Below are 25,078 nucleotides of genomic sequence, written 5' to 3'. Positions count from 1 at the left end.
CACAATGAATGGTCGTTTTGTTCGATAAAGTCCTTCTTTGCATCCCCAAAAAGTATGTTTAGTAGGCATCATTGAGTTCAATAATCCACCAGTTGCATAAAAATAAGTCCCCAAAGGTCCCGGTAAAGTTCGTCCAAACAAGTCAAACGACATTTCTAATTCATCCTCAGGTAGTATAATATTTAAATAAATGATCCTTTTATACGGAGACTACTATGTTCAATAGGGAAGGAAAATAACGAATAGCTCGCCCTCATTCACGCGCGCATAGACTATTTTTGCCTTAGTGCTCCCCTTGGATAAACTACTATTCCTCGTTGGTTTTTTCAGAAAACAAGCCGGAATCTATGTATAAAGACTGTTGACATCTAGTGGAAGCCATAGGAACTGCAATCTGGGAGGCTGACGTCATAGTTTTCCATAGCTTCACATTTGAAGTGGCTGGGAGCTCAAAAAAAGAATTCAGAATGGATTTCCCCTTTTCTCCCTGACATATCAGTTGTGTTATACACACAGACATTATTCAAACAGTTCTAGAAACGTCAAGAGTGTTTTCTATCCAATTATACCAATTATATGCTTATCCTAGCTTCTGGGCCTGAGTAACAGGCAGTTTACTTTGGGAACGTCAGACAGGCGGAAATTCGGGAAACTAGACCGTGCACTGAAACATTAACGACTGAAAATGCAGCAGCAACTCTTCCTTGGGTCCATTAACTACTGAATATGCAGCAAATACTCTTCCTGGGGTCCATTACCTACTGAACAGGCAGAAGCTACTCTTCCTGGGGTCCATTACCTACTGAACAGGCAGAAGCTACTCTTCCTGGGGTCCATTACCTACTGAACATGCAGCAGCTACTCTTCCTGGGGTCCATTACCTACTGAACATGCAGCAGCTACTCTTCCTGGGGTCCATTACCTACTGAATATGCAGAAGCTACTCTTCCTGGGGTCCATTAACTACTGAACATGCAGCAGCTACTCTTCCTGGGGTCCATTACCTACTGAACATGCAGCAGCTACTCCTCCTGGGGTCCATTAACTTCTTACGGATCACTGGGACGCGAGCGTCTCACCTCGACAACATCCGGTGAAATTGCAGAGGGCGAAATTCAAATTACAGAAATCGTAATATTAAACATTCATGAAAATGCAAGTGTCATACATAATTTAAAAGCTTAACTTCTTGTTAATTCAGCCGCATTGTTCAATTTCAAAAATACTTTACGGCGAAAGCACACCATGTGATTATCTGAAGACAACGCCCAGCACACAAAGCATTACATACATTTTCCATCCCTGCAGAGGCGTCACTTACCTTGAAGATCTTCATCTGGTTTAAATCACAAGGGTCCCAGCTACATAACAAATGGTCCTTTTGTTCGATAAAGTCTTTCTTTATATCCCAAAAAAGACAGTTTCATTGGCGCGCTAGACTCAGTAATCCACCGGTTCAAAATGCATACAAATGAATCCCGTAAATTACCAATAAAACTTCTTCCAAACATATCAAGCAACACAGCAATCCTGATTTCGGGATAAGTGTCATCAACAACCGCTGAATAGCATAGCGCTACATACAATAAATATTACTATAAATATTTATATTCATGTCAGATTTTGAAAATATGCTTTATAGCGAAAGCAATCCAAGCGTTTGTGTAAGTTTATCGATCGCACGATAAACATTAAGTACACTTAGCATCAGGTAGCTCGGTCACGACAACCAGAAAAGCAATCATTGAATAGTTTACCTTTGATGATCTTCGGATGTTTTCTCTCACGAGACTCCCAGTTACACAACAAATGTTCCTTTTGTTCCATAAAGATTATTATTAGATCCAAAATTCCTCTGTTTGTTTGTCGCGTAATGTTCAGAAATACACAGGAAAGAGCGGTCATTTTTTTATAATCAATCCTAAGGTTGTCTTTAAAATGTATAATCAATAATATATCAACCGCAAATGTCTTTCACAGTAGGAGAGGGAAAAGCAATACCTATCCAAATTCTGTTGCGCGAGCAAAACTCATGTGACAACTTGATGCGATGTTATTGTTCTGGCTCATTTTTTCAAAATAAAAGCCTGAAACTATGTCTGAAGTCTGTTGACACCTTGAGGAAAAGATAGGAAAAGGAATCTGGTTCATATCCCTTTAAATGGAGCAAAAGGTAGGCTATGGAACATGGAGTTTTCAAAATAGAAGCCACTTCCTGTTTTGATTTTCCTCAGGGTTTCGCCTGCAATATCAGTTCTGTTCTACTCACAGACAATATTTTGACAGTTTTGGAAACTTTAGAGTGTTTTCTATCCAATAATAATAATATTAACATGCAAATATTAGCAACTGAGACTGAGGAGCTGGCCGTTTACAATGGGCACCTTTTCATCCAAGCTACACAATACTGCCCCTGCAGCCATAAAAAGTTAAGTAATTTTTCATGCTCAACAGTTTTCCTATGTGTATCAAGAATGGTCCACCACCCAAAGAACATCCAGCCAACTTGACACGACTGTGGGAAGCATTGGAGTCAACATGGACCAGCATCCCTGTGGAGCGCTTTCAACACCTTGTAGAGTCCACGCCCCGACGAATGTAGGCTGTTCTGATGGCAAAAGGGGGTGCAACTCAACATTAGTAAGGTGTTCCTAATGTTTTGTACAGTCTGTGTATTATCTGGTGGAAGGGGGAAATAAATTAAGTTACTCATTAAAACTTCAGGCTAGGCGTCCCGCTAGCAGGACAACATCTGGTGAAACTGGAGGGCACGCAATTCAAATAAATAATCATAAAAACGACGAATATTAAACACTTAGGAACATACGTGTCTTATAGCGAATAAATACTTAAATTCCTGTTACTCTAACTGCACTGTCCGATTTACAATAGGCTTTACAGCGAAAGCATGCCATGTGATTGTTTGAGGACGGCGCCCCACATAGAAATATTTTTCCACCAGCACAGGTTACATAAATTCACAAAGGGCGGGAGGGAGGGACTGGTGCACTTCACAAAATAGATGGCATCATGAAGCAGGAAAATTATGTGGATATATTGAAACAAAATCTCAAAATTTCAGTCAGGAAGTTAAAGCTTGGTCGTAAATGGGTCTTTCAAATGGACAACGACCCCAAGCATACTTCCAAAATTGTAGCAAATTGGCTTAATAAGGACAACAAAGTCAAGGTATTGGAGTGGCCATCACAAAGCCCTGACCTCAATCCCATACAGCATTTGTGGGCAGAACTCAAAAAGCGTGTGCGAGCAAGGAAGGCTACAAATCTGCCTCAGTTACACCAGCTCTGTCAGGAGGAATGGACCAAAATTTACCCAACTTATTGTGGGAAGCTTGTGGAAGGCTTCTAACTATCCTCGCTCCTCGCCATGTAAATCTGACAGGAGAAAACAGCTGGTTTCTAACTATCCTCGCTCCTCAACATGTAAATCTGACAGGAGAAAACATCAGGTTTCTAACTATCCTCAACATGTATATCTGACGGGAGATGACATCTGGTTTCTAACTATCCTCAACATGTAAATCTGACAGGAGATAACATCGGGTTTCTAACTATCCTCGCTCCTCAACATGTACATCTGTCATCATCATCATCCAGACCATAAATTCTGATATAAAACCCTCTATTTTTATCAATCCACTCGTCAGGATTGGAACTTCACAACGTTACACCCAGAAAGGTGAAAGTGTTAAAGTAACAGGAGTTATATTTGGTATTTCCCAAAGAGAAAGGGTTTCATCTATTCATTTAAGAACAGGTTTACATCTCAACCATAATGTTAGCCAAGGAAATAATTAAAGACAGAATTTGAGGAAGATGTGATAAGGACAACTATTCTCTAATTGTTTGAAATCAGTGGATCCAACATGAATGTAAAACACAGGATAAATACAATTGTTTATACAATGGAGCATTCAAATATTGGCCCACTGCTAGTGGGGCAACCTTAGCATTTTCTGATTGGTCAATTCTTGGAAGCAATACCATCTGTTTATTGGCTAGCCAGAGCAATTCTTCTGATTGAGATCAAGCACAGCAATGTGATTTGCTGTGTATTATTGACATTGCAATACCCATAAGGAAATACAGTTGAACAGTTCACACAGTTTCATTCTATGATTTTATAACCTAAATGTTATTTATTTTATTGTAGCTCCTTTGTTGACAATAATTAAATGTGTTATTAGATGTGTACATTCATTGTGTTATTGCATTAATACAGTCTGAACAGTAGTTATTTGTTGGAAGTTACCAACATGAAAGTGGAATATTGGAATATGTCTGACAAGAGGAACAGTCCTGCCCAGTGTGAAAGCCAACACACACAGCCTTACACACTCAGCTCCTTGTATTCAATCAGCTGCACTGCTACAGCTTCACCTGGAGGGGCGACAGAAACAACAAGATTTAAGGGACAGGACAAACAAGAACAATGACAGATAGGATGTGTTATCTGAAAGGCTCTCCTGACATACAGTGCCTTGCGAAAGTATTCGGCCCCCTTGAACTTTGCGACCTTTTGCCACATTTCAGGCTTCAAACATAAAGATATAAAACTGTATTTTTTTGTGAAGAATCAACAACAAGTGGGACACAATCATGAAGTGGAACGACATTTATTGGATATTTCAAACTTTTTTAACAAATCAAAAACTGAAAAATTGGGCGTGCAAAATTATTCAGCCCCCTTAAGTTAATACTTTGTAGCGCCACCTTTTGCTGCGATTACAGCTGTAAGTCGCTTGGGGTATGTCTCTATCAGTTTTGCACATCGAGAGACTGACATTTTTTCCCATTCCTCCTTGCAAAACAGCTCGAGCTCAGTGAGGTTGGATGGAGAGCATTTGTGAACAGCAGTTTTCAGTTCTTTCCACAGATTCTCGATTGGATTCAGGTCTGGACTTTGACTTGGCCATTCTAACACCTGGATATGTTTATTTTTGAACCATTCCATTGTAGATTTTGCTTTATGTTTTGGATCATTGTCTTGTTGGAAGACAAATCTCCGTCCCAGTCTCAGGTCTTTTGCAGACTCCATCAGGTTTTCTTCCAGAATGGTCCTGTATTTGGCTCCATCCATCTTCCCATCAATTTTAAGCATCTTCCCTGTCCCTGCTGGAGAAAAGCAGGCCCAAACCATGATGCTGCCACCACCATGTTGACAGTGGGGATGGTGTGTTCAGCTGTGTTGCTTTTACGCCAAACATAACGTTTTGCATTGTTGCCAAAATGTTCAATTTTGGTTTCATCTGACCAGAGCACCTTCTTCCACATGTTTGGTGTGTCTCCCAGGTGGCTTGTGGCAAACTTTAAACGACACTTTTTATGGATATCTTTAAGAAATGGCTTTCTTCTTGCCACTCTTCCATAAAGGCCAGATTTGTGCAATATACGACTGATTGTTGTCCTATGGACAGAGTCTCCCACCTCAGCTGTAGATCTCTGCAGTTCATCCAGAGTGATCATGGGCCTCTTGGCTGCATCTCTGATCAATCTTCTCCTTGTATGAGCTGAAAGTTTAGAGGGACGGCCAGGTCTTGGTAGATTTGCAGTGGTCTGATACTCCTTCCATTTCAATATTATCGCTTGCACAGTGCTCCTTGGGATGTTTAAAGCTTGGGAAATCTTTTTGTATCCAAATCCGGCTTTAAACTTCTTCACAACAGTATCTCGGACCTGCCTGGTGTGTTCCTTGTTCTTCATGATGCTCTCTTTTGACGGACCTCTGAGACTATCACAGTGCAGGTGCATTTATACGGAGACTTGATTACACACAGGTGGATTGTATTTATCATCATTAGTCATTTAGGTCAACATTGGATCATTCAGAGATCCTCACTGAACTTCTGGAGAGAGTTTGCTGCACTGAAAGTAAAGGGGCTGAATAATTTTGCACGCCCAATTTTTCAGTTTTTGATTTGTTAAAAAAGTTTGAAATATCCAATAAATGTCGTTCCACTTCATGATTGTGTCCCACTTGTTGTTGATTCTTCACAAAAAAATACAGTTTTATATCTTTATGTTTGAAGCCTGAAATGTGGCAAAAGGTCGCAAAGTTCAATGGGGCCGAATACTTTCGCAAGGCACTGTAGCTGTCCCAATAGAGTCACTATGATCCAGAAACAGACTGGCCATAGGACATTTTGGGGCCAGATGGACCGGTCCATCTTTAAGCAGAGTGGGCTGGCCTAAATTGTGTGTTTGCAAAGAACAACTGTTTTGGAAGGGGGGGGGGGGAACAGCCACATTATCAATCATCACAGATCACTGCACCTGTACATAGCCCATCTGTAAATAGCCCATCTGTAAATAGCCCATCCAACTACCTCATCCCCATACTGTATTTATTTATTTATTTATTTATTTATCTTGCTCCTTTGCACCCCAGTATCTCAACTTGCACATTCATCTTTTGCACATCTACCACTCTAGTGTTTAATAGCTATATTGTAATTAATTTGCCACCTTGGCCTATTTATTGCCTTAACTCCCTTATCTCACCTCATTTGCACTCACTGTATATAGACATTTTCTACTGTATTATTGACTGTTTGTTTGTTTACTCCATGTGTAACTCTGTGTTGTTGTTTGTGTCGAACTGCTTTGCTTTATCTTGGCCAGGTCGCAGTTGTAAATGAGAACATGTTCTCAACTGGCCTACCTGGTTAAATAAAGGTGTTCTCAACTGGCCTACCTGGTTAAATAAAGGTGTTCTCAACTGGCCTACCTGGTTAAATAAAGGTGTTCTCAACTAGCCTACCTGGTTAAATAAAGGTGAAATAAAATATAAAAACTGTTCACAATCCCCGACTGATTTCAAAACAAGATAAACATGTCATAAATAAATACATCACTCACCCTAACGTCAGGACCAGACTCCACAGACAACAGGATGGGTTGGTCCTCCTCTTCCTCCTCGTCACCAGTGGGAAACCAGCTAGGATAATATTACACAGACGGATTAGATTACATCAGATATTCATTGATTTATTGATTTGATAATTAAAGTATTGGGACTCTCCAGCCGGAGACAACATTATATATGACCTCAGTTATATTACTCTGTCAACTAGTAACACAGAGATGAACATCACAGAGACATTAATACAGAGATGAACATCACAGAGACATTAATACAGAGATGAACATCACAGAGACAACATTATATATTACCTCAGTTATATTACTCTGTCAACTAGTAACACAGAGATGAACATCACAGAGACATTAATACAGAGATGAACATCACAGAGACAACATTATATATGACCTCAGTTATATTACTCTGTCAACTAGTAACACAGAGATGAACATCACAGAGACATTAATACAGAGATGAACATCACAGAGACAACATTATATATGACCTCAGTTATATTACTCTGTCAACTAGTAATACAGAGATGAACATCACAGAGACATTAATACAGAGATGAACATCACAGAGACAACATTATATATGACCTCAGTTATATTACTCTGTCAACTAGTAATACAGAGATGAACATCACAGAGACATTAATACAGAGATGAACATCACAGAGACAACATTATATATGACCTCAGTTATATTACTCTGTCAACTAGTAATACAGAGATGAACATCACAGAGACAACATTATATATGACCTCAGTTATATTACTCTGTCAACTAGTAACACAGAGATGAACATCACAGAGACAACATTATATATGACCTCAGTTATATTACTCTGTCAACTAGTAATACAGAGATGAACATCACAGAGACAATAACACAGAGATGAACATCACAGAGACAACATTATATATTACCTCAGTTATATTACTCTGTCAACTAGTAACACAGAGATGAACATCACAGAGACAACATTATATATGACCTCAGTTATATTACTCTGTCAACTAGTAACACAGAGATGAACATCACAGAGATATTAAACATGAACACAGAGATGAACATCACAGAGACATTAAACATTAATACAGAGATGAACATCACAGAGACATTAATACAGAGATGAACATCACAGAGACGTTTAACATTAATACAGAGATTTACATCACAGAGACGTTTAACATTAATACAGACATCACCTGGTTAATGTGATACACGATAAACTCAAAATAACCTATACATTCTGTTCTCTGAGTGTTAATAAAACCTCCCAGGAAAATGTTCAGGGAACCATGGTAAGACGTTCTCAGAACCTCAGAACCTCCCTGGAACCATAGTTAGACGTTCTCAGAACCTCCCTGGAACCATAGTTAGACGTTCTCAGAACCTCCCTGGAACCATAGTTAGACGTTCTTAGAACGTCCCTGGAACCGTTGTAAAACGTTCTCAGAACCTCCCTGGAACCATAGTAAAACGTTCTCAGAACCTCCCTGGAACCATAGTTAGACGTTCTCAGAACCTCCCTGGAACCATAGCTAGACGTTCTCAGAACCTCCCTGGAACCATAGTTAGACGTTCTCAGAACCTCCCCGGAACCATAGTAAGACGTTCTCAGAACCTCCCTGGAACCATAGTTAGACGTTCTCAGAACCTCCCTGGAACCATAGTAAGACGTTCTCAGAACCTCCCTGGAACCATAGTAAGACGTTCTCAGAACCTCCCTGGAACCATAGTTTTTTTTTTATTTTTTTTTTATTTCACCTTTATTTAACCAGGTAGGCTAGTTGAGAACAAGTTCTCATTTGCAACTGCGACCTGGCCAAGATAAGGCATAGCAGTGTGAACAGACAACACAGAGTTACACATGGAGTAAACAATTAACAAGTCAATAACACAGTAGAAAAAAGGGGAGTCTATATATACATTGTGTGCAAAAGGCATGAGAAGGTAGGCAAATAATTACAATTATGCAGATTAACACTGGCGTGATAAATGATCAGATGGTTATGTAAAGGTAGAGATAGAGATATTGGTGTGCAAAAGAGCAGAAAAATAAATAAATAAAAACAGTATGGTGATGAGGTAGGTGAAAATGGGTGGGCTATTTACCAATAGACTATGTACAGCTGCAGCGATCGGTTAGCTGCTCAGATAGCAGATGTTTGAAGTTGGTGAGGGAGATAAAAGTCTCCAACTTCAGCGATTTTTGCAATTCGTTCCAATCACAGGCAGCAGAGAACTGGAACGAAAGGCGGCCAAATGAGGTGTTGGCTTTAGGGATGATCAGTGAGATACACCTGCTGGAGCGCGTGCTACGGATGGGTGTTGCCATCGTAACCAGTGAACTGAGATAAGGCGGAGCTTTACCTAGCATGGACTTGTAGATGACCTGGAGCCAGTGGGTCTGGCGACGAATATGTAGCGAGGGCCAGCCGACTAGAGCATACAAGTCGCAGTGGTGGGTGGTATAAGGTGCTTTAGTGACAAAACGGATGGCACTGTGATAAACTGCATCCAGTTTGCTGAGTAGAGTGTTGGAAGCAATTTTGTAGATGACATCGCCGAAGTCGAGGATCGGTAGGATAGTCAGTTTTACTAGGGTAAGTTTGGCGGCGTGAGTGAAGGAGGCTTTGTTGCGGAATAGAAAGCCGACTCTTGATTTGATTTTCGATTGGAGATGTTTGATATGGGTCTGGAAGGAGAGTTTAGAGTCTAGCCAGACACCTAGGTACTTATAGATGTCCACATATTCAAGGTCGGAACCATCCAGGGTGGTGATGCTGGTCAGGCGTGCGGGTGCAGGCAGCGAACGGTTGAAAAGCATGCATTTGGTTTTACTAGCGTTTAAGAGCAGTTGGAGGCCACGGAAGGAGTGCTGTATGGCATTGAAGCTCGTTTGGAGGTTAGATAGCACAGTGTCCAAGGACGGGCCGGAAGTATATAGAATGGTGTCGTCTGCGTAGAGGTGGATCAGGGAATCGCCCGCAGCATGAGAAACATCATTGATATATACAGAGAAAAGAGTCGGCCCGAGAATTGAACCCTGTGGCACCCCCATAGAGACTGCCAGAGGACCGGACAGCATGCCCTCCGATTTGACACACTGAACTCTGTCTGCAAAGTAATTGGTGAACCAGGCAAGGCAGTCATCCGAAAAACCGAGGCTACTGAGTCTGCCGATAAGAATACGGTGATTGACAGAGTCGAAAGCCTTGGCAAGGTCTATGAAGACGGCTGCACAGTACTGTCTTTTATCGATGGCGGTTATGATATCGTTTAGTACCTTGAGCGTGGCTGAGGTACACCCGTGACCGGCTCGGAAACCAGATTGCACAGCGGAGAAGGTACGGTGGGATTCAAGATGGTCAGTGATCTGTTTGTTGACTTGGCTTTCGAAGACCTTAGATAGGCAGGGCAGGATGGATATTGGTCTGTAACAGTTTGGGTCCAGGGTGTCGCCCCCTTTGAAGAGGGGGATGACTGCGGCAGCTTTCCAATCCTTGGGGATCTCAGACGATATGAAAGAGAGGTTGAACAGGCTGGTAATAGGGGTTGCGACAATGGCGGCGGATAGTTTCAGGAATAGAGGGTCCAGATTGTCAAGCCCAGCTGATTTGTACGGGTCCAGGTTTTGCAGCTCTTTCAGAACATCTGCTATCTGGATTTGGGTAAAGGAGAACCTGGAGAGGCTTGGGCGAGTAGCTGCGGGGGGGGGGGAGCTGTTGGACGAGGTTGGAGTAGCCAGGCGGAAGGCATGGCCAGCCGTTGAGAAATGCTTGTTGAAGTTTTCGATAATCATGGATTAGACGTTCTCAGAACCTCCCTGGAACCATAGTAAGACGTTCTCAGAACCTCCCTGGAACCATAGTTAGACGTTCTCAGAACCTCCCTGGAACCATAGTTAGACGTTCTCAGAACCTCCCTGGAACCATAGTTAGACGTTCTTAGAACCTCCCTGGAACCGTAGTAAAACGTTCTCAGAACCTCTCTGGAACCATAGTAAAACGTTCTCAGAACCTCCCTGGAACCATAGTTAGACGTTCTCAGAACCTCCCTGGAACCATAGTTAGACGTTCTCAGAACCTCCCTGCAACCTAAAACTTAACGTTCCCAGAACAGGCTAAGTTTTCATTTCCATTTTTAGAAAGTTTAAAAAACGCTCCATTTTACCAGTCAGTAAAGTTATGGTTTCCTCCCCAGAACCAATGGTAAACCAAACATGTATGTTCCCACAACGTTCAGCAAATCAAATTAGCTAGTTGGGATTACACTTCTTGTACTCCATGTCATATGTTGACAAGGAGTAGAATGTTACCATTTTGTTACCACAAAATAGACTGGTACCCAGTGTTGTGTGTTTACTATCATTAAACTGAAGATTCATCTTCATCAAATGACTCTCTGTAATTATTATTACGCGATTAAACTGATTAATCATCTAACTGTAATTAACTAGGAAGCATAAACAAACAGTAGATAGTTACAAGGAAATGATAACGGAGTTTCCCTAGTGGGATAAACCGGCATCGCGGCTTGGTGCACAAAAGGGTGGTGGTGGTGGTGGTCGACTGAGATAAGACACTACACAGTTGATAATTATAATAATTGATATATTTACGCTCAGTGTGTCGTCGGGGTCTCTGTTGAAAAGTTTGTTTCTGTTGGAGAGTGTCTGTCCTCTCTCGCTCTCTGTCTCGTAGTTAGAATGGATAGTTCAGAGTGACATTCATTCATGTGGTTATAGAATAGATGTTTCGGCAGTTGTCGGTCTTCGCGTTCAATGATACCAAATTCCTAGCTGCAGACTAGTAATTCATATCAAAGACTTGTTCTTATTCTGTCAGTATCGATAGTCTAAGAGTTTAACCACGTGGTATGGTTAAAAGATTCAGCCATCTACTCAAACCTTGGCCCTCTCGTTATCGAGGTAAGCTGGTCTGCAACCTTTGTCCTGTCGTGATTGAGAGAAACATGGTCTGTTGAGAAATTCTCAAAGTGGGGGTTTTATTCGGGAGTTGCAGAAAAGGGCCTGTCCCAGGATGCCCGACCCTACTGGGCTCATGGACGTTCCTCTGATGTAGTTAAACTCAAAAGAGAATTGGAGGTTCCTTCATTAAACTGTCCAAAATCACATTACACTCATTTCAAACAGTATCATCCTTACTCATTCATCTTATACAACAATTAGATGTAAACCTCATATCTGGGGCTATTATATAAACAGCATTATGGTAATGTGGTCGTATTGGCTCCCATGAGTTTCACCAAATTGTACCAAATGGACCAGTTCGTAGATGTAGATCTTCACCGATCTTTTATACCTTCTTCAGAACATAAATGTTGTTGGGACCTCAAGTTCTGTGAGGTTGAAGAAATTCCTTTGTTCTCTATGAAAAGTGACTCTGTCTCTATACTATGGCCATGAGGAAATAATCTCCTCCAAGAATTTACGACCTCTCTCTGACCACAGCAGCCTGTGTGTAGAAGACAGGGAAAGGGGGATGGGGCTTGCTGTACCCAAAGAGGGCAACGTCATGACACCAGAATTAGATAGCAGGACCAGGCTAACTGTATAATTAGATAGCAGGACCAGGCTAACTGTAGAATTAGAGAGCAGGACCAGGCTAACTGTAGAATTAGATAACAGGACCAGGCTAACTGTGGAATTAGATAGCAGGACCAGGCTAACTGTAGAGTTAGATAGCAGGACCAGGCTAACTGTAGAATTAGATAGCAGGACCAGGCTAACTTTAGATTTAGATAGCAGGACCTGGCTAACAGCATTCGTAAGTTAGGCTAACTGCACCTGGAGGTGAAGAGAGCCTTCTCGTTGATCATCTGGACTCTGAAGATGTTGACAGCCTTGTAGACGTCTATCACATCCTGGTACTTCTCCAGTAGATGCCTGGAGAGAGAGACAGGATAGAAAAGAGTCACTCCACAATATCACCACACTTGACAAGATTAAACACAACATTGTGGAGTTGAGACACTATAAACCTCAAGATACCTGTAATATGTCCCTGACTTGTCCTTCTGGTTCCTCTGGTCTGGCTTCATGTCCTCACCCCCCCACTGGTAGCAGGGGCAGGGAAAGAGGCTTAGCCAGGGGTAGAGGCAGGGGCTGGGGCCTGGTCTGCTCCTCTCTCCCAGGGGCAGGTTCTGTGCCAGGTAAGGTCTGAGCAGGGCTCTGGGCAGCAGAGACACCAGCCAGTAGATGGGCTCCTCATTCACAATGTCATGGAAGCTCTGGAGGTACTGACGCACAGCTGCAGAGGGCTGGATTGAGGACAGGTTCTGTAGGCATGAGGAGGAGGATGAAGAGGAGGAGGAAGAGAGACAGGGAGACCAAGGTGAAGCTATATACATGGAGTACCAGTACCAGATCAATGTGGAGCTAATATACAGGTAGTAACAGTACCAGATCAATGTGGAGCTATATACAGGAAGTACCAGTACCAGATCAATGTGGAGCTATATACAGGGAGTACCAGTACCAGATCAATGTGGAGCTATATACAGGAAGTAACAGTACCAGTTCAATGTGGAGCTATATACAGGGAGTAACAGTACCAGATCAATGTGGAGCTATATACAGAAAGTACCAGTACCAGATCAATGTGGAGCTATATACAGGAAGTACCAGTACCAGATCAATGTGGAGCTATATACAGGAAGTACCAGTACCAGATCAATGTGGAGCTAATATACAGGAAGTACCAGTAACATATCAATGTGGAGCTAATACACAGGGAGTACCAGATCAATGTGGAGCTATATACAGGGAGTACCAGTACCAGATCAATGTGGAGCTATATACAGGGAGTAACAGTACCAGATCAATGTGTATCTATATACAGGGAGTAACAGTAACAGATCAATGTGGGGCTATATACAGGAAGTACCAGTACCAGATCAATGTGGAGCTATATACAGGAAGTAACAGTTGTTGGGGAATAATCAGAATTAGGTGGTAACATAGGTAAGATGTTTTATATTCATCATATTTGTAAGTTACTTCTCATCAGAATGTTATTTTTGTATAATACTGTGGCGGGTTTGCAGTATCTGTTCTATGTCAGGACTAAGTTGCTTGGGCCGCAGAGGGGGGAGAGGTCAAGGTGTCATCATGTGTAAACATATCTTTTGCTCCACAGTGTCTGTGTGCCAGTCACTCCCTACTTTTCCCATCGGGGAGAGGAGGATGGCAGTGTCTGGAATCATTCTATGCTCCCTCTTTTGTTGCTCCTATCTTAACCTATAGCCTCACTCTCCTCTCCGTGAGTTTGTCCAGGATTGGTTGTATTTAGAATTGGTTGTATCTAATTGACAATTTGATATATATCATAGGGTGGGGGTAATGTCTTGGTACCATTTTGTACCAAGGACGACATAAGAGCTTTGTTTAGGAGACCAAACTGAACGATAATTTATAGCCAACTCTGTCTGGCTAGTGGATACTCCTCTCTGAAGTAAAGTATTTTCTTTGTGTAAGTTCCTAAGACCTGTGGTTTGTCATGTCGTCTAGGGGGGGGGGGGGGGGGGGGGGTCTTTGTGTAAGTTCCTAAGACCTGTGGTTTGTCATGTCGTCTAGGGGGGGGGGGGGGGTGGATCTTTGTGTAAGTCCCTAAGACCTGTGGTTTGTCATGTCGTCTAGGGGGGGGCTTGGATCTTTGCTATAAAGGATCCCAATTGCCATTATGTTGGGACTCTCAACTGTTCATTAGAGATACTGAACTGTTGAAAGTCAAAATGCTATTGCAAAAGTTTAATTATTATTCAAGGTGAAGATTAAGAATAACTCTGACTGGTGTGTGGTTTGCTCTCTCATCATTTGGTAATTAAGGAAATTTCCACGACACAGTACCAGATCAATGTGGAGCTATATACAGGGAGTACCAGTACCAGATCAATGTGGAGCTATATACAGGGAGTACCAGTACCAGATCAATGTGGAGCTATGTACAGGAAGTAACAGTTGTTGGGGAATAATCAGAATTAGGTGGTAACATAGGTAAGATGTTTTATATTCATCATATTTGTAAGTTACTTCTCATCAGAATGTTATTTTTGTATAATACTGTGGCGGGTTTGCAGTATCTGTTCTATGTCAGGACTAAGTTGCTTGGGCCGCAGAGGGGGGAGAGGTCAAGGTGTCATCATGTGTAAACATATCTTTTGCTCCACAGTGTCTGTGTGCCAGTCACTCCCTACTTTTCCCATCGGGGAGAGGAGGATGGCAGTGTCTGGAATCATTCTATGCTCCCTCTTTTGTTGCTCCTATCTTAACCTATAGCCTCACTCTCCTCTCCGTGAGTTTGTCCAGGATTGGTTGTATTTAGAATTGGTTGTATCTAATTGACAATTTGATATATATCATAGGGTGGGGGTAATGTCTTGGTACCATTTTGTACCAAGGACGACATAAGAGCTTTGTTTAGGAGACCAAACTGAACGATAATTTATAGCCAACTCTGTCTGGCTAGTGGATACTCCTCTCTGAAGTAAAGTATTTTCTTTGTGTAAGTTCCTAAGACCTGTGGTTTGTCATGTCGTCTAGGGGGGGGGGGGGGGGGGGTCTTTGTGTAAGTTCCTAAGACCTGTGGTTTGTCATGTCGTCTAGGGGGGGGCTTGGATCTTTGCTATAAAGGATCCCAATTGCCATTATGTTGGGACTCTCAACTGTTCATTAGAGATACTGAACTGTTGAAAGTCAAAATGCTATTGCAAAAGTTTAATTATTATTCAAGGTGAAGATTAAGAATAACTCTGACTGGTGTGTGGTTTGCTCTCTCATCATTTGGTAATTAAGGAAATTTCCACGACACAGTACCAGATCAATGTGGAGCTATATACAGGGAGTACCAGTACCAGATCAATGTGGAGCTATATACAGGGAGTACCAGTACCAGATCAATGTGGAGCTATATACAGGGAGTACCAGATCAATGTGGAGCTATATACAGGGAGTACCAGTACCAGATCAATGTGGAGCTATATACAGGGAGTACCAGTACCAGATCAATGTGGAGCTATATACAGGGAGTAACAGTACCAGATCAATGTGGAGCTATATACAGGGAGTAACAGATCAATGTGGAGCTATATACAGGGAGTACCAGTACCAGATCAATGTGGAGCTATATACAGGGAGTAACAGTACCAGATCAATGTGGAGCTATATACAGGGAGTGCCAGATCAATGTGGAGCTATATACAGGGAGTACCAGTACCAGATCAATGTGGAGCTATATACAGGGAGTAACAGTACCAGATCAATGTGGAGCTATATACAGGGAGTGCCAGTACCAGATCAATGTGGAGCTATATACAGGGAGTAACAGTACCAGATCAATGTGGAGCTATATACAGGGAGTGCCAGTACCAGATCAATGGGGAGCTATATACAGGGAGTGCCAGATCAATGTGGAGCTATATACAGGGAGTACCAGTACCAGATCAATGTGGAGCTATATACAGGGAGTAACAGTACCAGATCAATGTGGAGCTATATACAGGGAGTGCCAGTACCAGATCAATGGGGAGCTATATACAGGGAGTACCAGATCAATGTGGAGCTATATACAGGGAGTACCAGTACCAGATCAATGTGGAGCTATATACAGGGAGTAACAGTACCAGATCAATGTGGAGCTATATACAGGGAGTAACAGTAACAGATCAATGTGGAGCTATATACAGGGAGTAACAGTACCAGATCAATGTGGAGCTATATACAGGGAGTACCAGTACCAGATCAATGTGGAGCTATGTACAGGGAGTAACAGTACCAGTTCAATGTGGAGCTATATACAGGGAGTAACAGTACCAGATCAATGTGGAGCTATATACAGGGAGTACCAGTACCAGATCAATGTGGAGCTATGTACAGGGAGTAACAGTACCAGTTCAATGTGGAGCTATATACAGGGAGTAACAGTAACAGATCAATGTGGAGCTATATACAGGGAGTAACAGTAACAGATCAATGTGGAGCTATATACAGGGAGTAACAGTACCAGATCAATGTGGAGCTATATACAGGGAGTAACAGTAACAGATCAATGTGGAGCTATATACAGGGAGTAACAGTACCAGATCAATGTTCAGAGGTACCAGGCATTTGAGGTTGATACAGTGTGTTCATTAAGGCAGGGTAAAGTGACTAGGCATAAGGATAGATAATAATAATGTATTTGAGGTTGATACAGTATGTTCACTAAGGCAGGGTAAAGTTGGGTTGCAGCTTGTAAGATGTCACCCTTCTCCGTCGGCGCCATCTTGGCGTTAAACCAAGAAGAGTCATTTAGTAATTTTTCCTAAAATATAATTAAGTCAAAAAAAATTGTCATTCGAATAATGAATTAGACGAATTGTCAAAATGCCGAAAAAAGGTTGGCGCCTTTTAGGCAACTAAATACCCTTTTCAGTCACATCACATTTGTATTAAACACGGACATAATTGTCCTTCCGGCAGATTTTTATCCATAACTATTCTCTTCCCAACAGCAGAAACAGACATAGTCTTGTCCTACCAACACATTTTTATCAATCATATAGAAGAAGAACGTTATATATTTTTTCAGGCGCTCTTATCTAGAGTCACTTAATCGCATACGTTTTCAGACTGGTCCCCCTGTGGGAATCGAACCCACAACCCTGGCGTTGCAAGCGCCACACTCTACCAACTGAGCTACACGGTCAAAATATATATAATTATCTAAAAACCCGCCAGGCTTGTGGGTTCGATTCCCCCAGGGAAATAGTATGAAAAGAAGTCTGAAAATTACATGTACTTACTAAGTCACTCTGAGCTAAAGGGAATATTATTGTAATACTAAAATACTATGAAGTGAACGAACTAAAGGAAGTCAGAAAAGAAAGAAGAGATTTCTGTTTTGGGGGCGTGTCTAAATACACCAAAACTTGGGTAACCTGGGTAACCTGGGTAACCCGGGAAACCGAAATTGAACTTGAATTTAACCAAAACAAAAAAAAGGTCAAATAGAGGTCATTGAACACCTTTATGGAAGGTTTACTGAATTGATAAATCACCTACTACGTTCTAGTTGTTTTTCCTAATAAATTGTATATTAAAGTATACATTTAAAAGGTGATTGTTATAAGAGCTTCTTACCAGGTGTGGTGGAGTTTGGTTCTGGGCCTCCTTCAGAGACTCCTGGTAGCGTTGATGTGTTCTCTGGAGAAACAGCATGATGTCTGGAGGACCCTGGACTGTTCTGATCAGCACCTGGCTCATACACACATTTACACTGTTATACAGAGCAACTTATCTTAAGATAACTAGGGACGACAACCACGTATCACAGTCATAGTAAGTAAATCTTTATGGTATTGGTTTAATTTCATGTGTTTTCTTTTCACCCGCAGCATGGGGATGACTCTGTCCAGGTATAGCACCTCCTGGTGGCAGAAGTCAGCATAGCAGCGGGCAGGCAGACGTCTGGAATACATCCCTCTGAGGAAGGCTGAGTAGAGGATCTCATCTGCTACTCTCTCACTGGTCTCCCACAGGACGTCATACATACTCACCTCTTCAACCAACTCTGGGGGAGGGAGGGAGAGGGAGGGAGGGAGAGAGAGAGGGAGGGAGGGAGGGAGGGAGGGAGGGAGGGAGGGAGGGAGGGAGGGAGGGGGGGAGGGAGGGAGGGGGAGGGAGGGAGGGAGGGAGGGAGGGAGGGGGGGAGGGAGGGAGGGAGGAGGGAGGGAGGGGGTGTTCAGTATGTAAAGTGTTGGTATGTAACCTCAGTGGGAATCAAACCCACAGCTCTGATGTTGCTGGTGCCATGCTCATACGAACTGAGCCACACACACTATAATACATAAGCCCAATTAAAATACATTTAAGGATTACAATAGAGGTGGAAGATGTCTGATGGCCGTCCCCTTGAGCATACCGCCCTCCTTCAGGCCATGGATGAGGCATGCAATGGCATCAATCCAGAACTATGTCAGGCTTGGATTTGTCATGCCAAAAGGTTTTTCCGCAGGCGCATGAACAATGAGGACATTTTACTGTGACGTGGATGAGAACCTATGGTCAGATGCTCCAGACAGGCTTGATGCTAACTAGTGCCTGCTAAACCTTGTTTCTTTCATTCATTCATTTGTCTCGTTTGATTACAGTACACCTGTTGTAATGATATCGGAACAATACATTCATTTGTCTCATTTGATTACAGTACACCTGTGTTGTAATGATATCGGAACAATACATTAATTTGTCTCATTTGATTACAGTACACCTGTTGTAATGATATCGGAACAATACATTCATTTGTCTCATTTGATTACAGTACACCTATGTTGTAATGATATCGGAACAATACATTCATTTGTCTCATTTGATTACAGTACACCTGTTGTAATGATATCGGAACAATACATTTATTTCTTGCATCAATTATTGTGAAATATGTCATGATTTTCCCAAAAACTTTTCCAAATACCATTTGAACTCTTTGCAGACTTGTTTTGAGAATGTCATTATTCCTTCTGAATAGTAGAAATCTATAATCAATCCTCCAAAAAGGACACTAAAATCACATTGAACCATGGAGGGATTAGTCGCATTAGCAATGTATGTAACCTGTATTACTGAATTCTAAACAACAGGCTCTCCCACTATCTAGAACAGTCTACTGTCTACTATCTATTATCTAGAACAGTCTACTATCTACTATCTAGAACAGTATACAATCTACTATCTAGAACAGTCTACTATCTACTATCTAGAACAGTCTACTATCTACTATCTAGAACAGTATACTATCTACTATCTAGAACAGTCTACTATCTACTATCTAGAACAGTCTACTATCTAGAACAGTTTACTATCTACTATCTAGAACAGTCTACTATCTACTATCTAGAACAGTCTACTATCTAGAACAGTCTACTATCTACTATCTAGAACAGTCTACTATCTACTATCTAGAACAGTCTACTATCTACTATCTAGAACAGTCTACTTACTATCTATTATCTTGAACAGTCTACTATCTACTATCTAGAACAGTCTACTTACTATCTATTATCTTGAACAGTCTACTATCTACTATCTAGAACAGTCTACTATCTATTTTGTGTTGTTGTTGTAAATGCAGTTAGACGGTTGAGTCCTCGGACTATCAACCTTGTGCGATCTTAAATCTGCACAGACGACTAATGACCTTATACACTGTCTGCTGACTGCCATGTATACAAGAAGGATGTATTCATCTATAAAAGCAGAGACCCGACTATGTTTGTTAATCTTTCAACTCTGAACCCTTCTTGGAGATGGTTGATTGGTTCATTTAATGCAAATCTTATAAAAATGTTGTTTGAAAGAATCTGCAGTCTCTCTCTTCCTGTAGAATTGCTACCACAGGAAAGTGGGTTAGAGGTGATATAATTAGCATAACGCATAATCAGTCTTAATGAGAACATTCTAAAAGTTCTGTGGTAGTTAATTCAACAGTGGGAAGTTAGCTACATTAAACTAGTTCTATGGTAGTTAATTCAACAGTAGGAAGTTAGCTACATTAAACTAGTTCTATGGTAGTTAATTCAACAGTAGGAAGTTAGCTACATTAAACTAGTTCTATGGTAGTTAATTCAACAGTAGGAAGTTAGCTACATTAAACTAGTTCTGTGGTAGTTAATTCAACAGTGGGAAGTTAGCTACATTAAACTAGTTCTATGGTAGTTAATTCAACAGTAGGAAGTTAGCTACATTAAACTAGTTCTATGGTAGTTAATTCAACAGTAGGAAGTTAGCTACATTAAACTAGTTCTATGGTAGTTAATTCAACAGTAGGAAGTTAGCTACATTAAACTAGTTCTATGGTAGTTAATTCAACAGTAGGAAGTTAGCTACATTAAACTAGTTCTATGGTAGTTAATTCAACAGTAGGAAGTTCGCTACATTAAACTAGTTCTATGGTAGTTAATTCAACAGTAGGAAGTTAGCTACATTAAACTAGTTCTGTGGTAGTTAATTCAACAGTAGGAAGTTAGCTACATTAAACTAGTTCTGTGGTAGTTAATTCAACAGTAGGAAGTTAGCTACATTAAACTAGTTATAAGGTAGTTAATTCAACAGTAGGAAGTTAGTTACATTAAACTAGTTCTATGGTAGTTAATTCAACAGTATGAAGTTAGCTACATTAAATGAGTTCATGCAGTTACCAAAACAGCTGTATAGTTTAATTGGTAGAAGGTTTTTCTGTTCTAATTTTAGATTTGAATAGCAGAGAAATAGACTAATAACATGCGCTATGTTTTTGTCGACGCTACAGGGAAAGTGGTCAAAATCACATTGTTTAGAGTGAATAGACTGTTGGAAGTCAGATTTAAAATGGGAGATTTAAATCAAGGGATATTTAGAATGTTGAAGAAATCCCGTTAAAGAGGAAGAGGTTTTCTAGGAGGACAAAAAAGCTTACTAGTTTAAAAACAATTCCAGATCGGTCAACACGTTTTAAAGGGCAATACAGGTGCAGCTCCTTGTTGAATGGCACTCTGACATTTAGAAGATGACAGCTGTTCACTTCTAAATGTCAGAGTGCCATTCAACAAGGAGCTGCACCTGTAACAAAATTAACTTATTATCTATCCGAGGCAATGGGCCAAGACATTCCTACCTCTCTCGTGTGATTTCTTCTGACTTGGAATTACTGCTAAACCAGATCTAAAAGAAAATGAAATAAACAATGACATGAATGTAATTGAGTTTTAATATGGTGCCTGTATAAAACATGTCCAGATACAAGACAGTGCTGCTACCTTGTCTCCATAGAACACACATAGAACCTCAGCTCTGCACAGGACACGTCATTCCAGCCCTGCCCACCTGTTGTCAAGACAAATCACACTTCAGTTATTTCAATGTGCTCAGAGAGAGTGTGTGTGTGTGTGTGTGTGTGTGTGTGTGTGTGTGTGTGTGTGTGTGTACCTCCAGTTTGTAGCTCCATACAGTTCTCCCCCTGTCCAGAGTTACTGGGCTCATCCTCCTCCCAGTAGAAACTGTCAACAGCTGAGCCGTCACTCCACAGCCACATCCCCTCCTTATCACAGAAACACATTGATTGATGAATTGAAACCACTTCATTGTTTTTTAAACAGAAAGTACAAAGACATTTGACAGACTGACTGACTGACTGATTAATCATTGACCCCATGTACCTGAGCTGCATCGTAGCCTCCCATCCAGACCGGCTGGTCTGTGTGTCTCCTGACCAGATCCTGGACAAACACCTGTTGACCCGGACTGTGAACCGACACCAGGTTCCCTCTGTGCTGGGAGCAGTACAACTAGAGAGACAGTCAGAGAACACTGTGTTAGCCCACTGAGCTAAAGACCTGGCAGTACCTCAGGGAGCGAAGATCAATGCAGGCTAGAAATGGACATTTCCTGAATTAAATTAAATGTCTTGAAATATCAATGGTTGTGAAATAGTAATAGCAGTTGTAGTGACAGCAGAATAAGTGGTAGTACTAGTAGGAGTAGTAATAGTTTTAATTTTTTTTACCCCCAATTTCATGGTATCCAATTGTTAGTAACTACTATCTTGTCTCATCGCTACAACTCCCGAACGGGCTCGGGAGAGACGAAGGTCGAAAGCCATGCTTCCTCTGAAACACAACCCAACCAAGCCACACTGCTTCTTTAACAGACTTGGTTAGCGTCCACTGCGCCCGGCCCGCCACAGGAGTCGCTGGTGCGCAATGAGAGGCGTCACTGGTGCTCAATAAGATCCCTACCGGCCTCCCTAACCCGGAAGACGCTAGGCCAATTGTGCGTCGCCCCACGGACCTCCCGGTCGCGGCCGGATGCAAAAGAGCCTGAACCCAGAGTCTCTGATGGCACAGCTGGCGCTGCAGTACAGCGCCCTTAACCACTGCACCACCCGGTAGTCCCTGTAATAGTTTTTAATTTAACTACATTTGAAAGTATAACATTTTATGTGAAAAAAACTGATTTTAGCTTCATTCTTTTACCATAGATTTGCCCTAAATCAATGCCTAACCAACTCTACTACAGCAACAGAACAAGTTGACCTTTAGTTTCTCAGTCTCTCCCAATTACAAGAGTTACCTCTGCAGTGGCCCAGGTGGCCCAGACGGGGTAGAAGGAGAAGCAGCGATGCTCATTCTGATGCCACCCGGCTGGGCATGGTGACTGGGAGTCCACGCCTTCCACCTCCTCCTCTGCAGTGTTCACCACCCCCGGGGCAGCATCCAGCCCTGGAACAACAACACACACCGACAGTATGTACTGTTCAAGAGCTGTGCTTGACTTAGTTTACCTGGTACATTGGAAGCAACTAATCCCAAAAGTGCAAACTAAGCTAGATCAAGTTGCACCTCAAATACTGTATAGCATCTAGAGTTGGGTTTGACTAGATACAATGCTATTTTACAGTAAACAAATTGACAACAGACTTTCAGCACTCTTCTAGGGAAGGACATTCAACATGCAAACGGCCCTTACACAGATGGTTGATGATTGGCCCGAGTGAAATTGATGATTAAAAGATTGCTGGAGTTGTTTTGTTAGACTTCAGTGCAGCTTTTGACATTATCAATCGTAGTCTGATGCTGGAAAAACGTGTCTGTTTTGGCTTTAATGTGGATAAATAGTTACCTGTTTAAATAAATAACAATTTGTTCTTAACTCACCTGCCGAGTTAAATGAAGGTTAAATCAAATAGAAAAATGACAGAACACAGAGGGTGTTTTTTTATCATTGAATTAAAGTATTTACACACTGTTTAATTTCAAGTTTCATATTCACCTGTTGCGAGGTGCAGAGCCATCACTACACAACAAAGCAGCAGAGACATTCTGCCAACCGACCTACAGAGGAAACAATGATATTACTTTACATACATACATTACATTACATAGCAACTTAACTCTACATAGTAAAATAAAGGTAAAATAAAAAATTGGTAGTATAGCTCAGAATCAGAGAATGTTGAGAGTACCTGAGCTGGCTAGAAACACAGTGACAGTAGTAGTAGCAGCTTGGTCTTGGTAGTGTAGCTCAGAATCAGAGAATGTTGAGAGTACCTGAGCTGGCTACTGCTTCTGGCTTGAATTAGTCACTGTTGAGGAGGAGGAGGAGGAGTGAAATTAGGTGATGTAAGGAGAAGAGATGAGGAAATGATGAGGTACTGCAGAACAGCAACCAGCCCATATCCTCCTCTCTACACTAGTGGGTGTGTCCTAAAAGCCTCAGCCCCCCCCCACTCTCATTATCAGTCAGACTAGAATCACACCAACAACCTGCTAGTTCTAACAACACATCTCCTGTTCTGACAGACTAGAATCACATCAACATCCTGCTAGTTCCAACAACACATATCCTGTTCTGACAGAAGACACAGAGTAAACCGCTCAGACACACACTCTCTCTCTCTGTTTTACACTTTAAAAAATTAGTGCATGTAAATGAACGAAGACAATTGTTTGCAAAAAAAACAACATCTTTGCATCCCAACAAATGATTATTTAGGATTGAAAAAGGACTTCAGGCTACTCTTGAATGTCTGCAATCAGATAGATGCATTGACAAATGATGATGGACCTGCAAATTGATTTGGACAAACAAATCAGTCCAAAATGTCATTTTAATTTCACCTTTATTTAACCAGGTAGGCTATTTGAGAACAAGTTCTCATTTACAACTGCAACCCTGCCAAGATAAAGCATAGCAGTGTGAACAGACAGCAACACAGAGTTACACATGGAGTAAACAATAAACAAGTCAATAACACAGTAGGAAAAAAAAGAGTCTATATACATTGTGTGCAAAAGGCATGAGGAGGTAGGCCAATAATTACAATTTTGCAGATTAACACTGGAGTGATAATTGATCAGATGGTCATGTACAGGTAGAGATATTGGTGTGCAAAAGAGCAGAAAAGTAAATAAATAAAAACAGTATGGGGATGAGGTAGGTAAAAATGGGTGGGCTATTTACCGATGGACTATGTACAGCTGCAGCGATCGGTTAGCTGCTCAGATAGTAGATGTTTGAAGTTGGTGAGGGAGATAAAAGTCTCCAACTTCAGGGATTATTGCAATTTGTTCCAGTCACAGGCAGCAGAGAACTGGAAGGAAAGGCGGCCGAATGAGGTGTTGGCTTTAGGGATGATCAGTGAGATGCACC

The 25,078-nt window shown here is 41.5% G+C and overlaps 1 protein-coding gene and 1 non-coding gene across 3 annotated transcripts; both read right to left on the bottom strand.

Moving 5' to 3' along the window:
- Positions 1–3,905: 3,905 nt before the first annotated feature.
- On the bottom strand, positions 3,906–24,078 carry LOC110507940. 2 transcript variants are annotated; one of them, XM_036945445.1, is made up of 13 exons: positions 23,892–24,078; positions 23,699–23,760; positions 23,000–23,148; positions 22,087–22,215; positions 21,857–21,968; positions 21,688–21,754; positions 21,546–21,592; positions 18,283–18,464; positions 18,035–18,148; positions 12,908–13,194; positions 12,704–12,802; positions 6,879–6,957; positions 3,906–4,400 (listed from the first exon to the last, which is right to left on the bottom strand). In XM_036945445.1, exons 2-13 carry the CDS (start codon positions 23,745–23,747, stop codon positions 4,389–4,391), a joined length of 1,326 nt encoding a protein of 441 aa, XP_036801340.1. In that variant the 5' UTR covers positions 23,748–23,760; positions 23,892–24,078; the 3' UTR covers positions 3,906–4,388. The 2 variants fall into 2 exon arrangements, with proteins under 2 accessions (XP_036801340.1, XP_036801341.1); XM_036945446.1 differs by having other exon boundaries at positions 23,977–24,053.
- On the bottom strand, positions 17,526–17,596 carry trnaa-ugc. Its single transcript has one exon. It is a non-coding gene; the product is annotated as a tRNA-Ala (tRNA).
- Positions 24,079–25,078: the final 1,000 nt, after the last annotated feature.

This window comes from Oncorhynchus mykiss, chromosome 15 (assembly GCF_013265735.2).
Source record: "Oncorhynchus mykiss isolate Arlee chromosome 15, USDA_OmykA_1.1, whole genome shotgun sequence".
Classification (NCBI taxonomy): Eukaryota; Metazoa; Chordata; class Actinopteri; order Salmoniformes; family Salmonidae; genus Oncorhynchus; species Oncorhynchus mykiss.
Note: the sequence above shows the minus strand (reverse complement) of the source record. Positions and strands in the feature narration are given on the sequence as shown.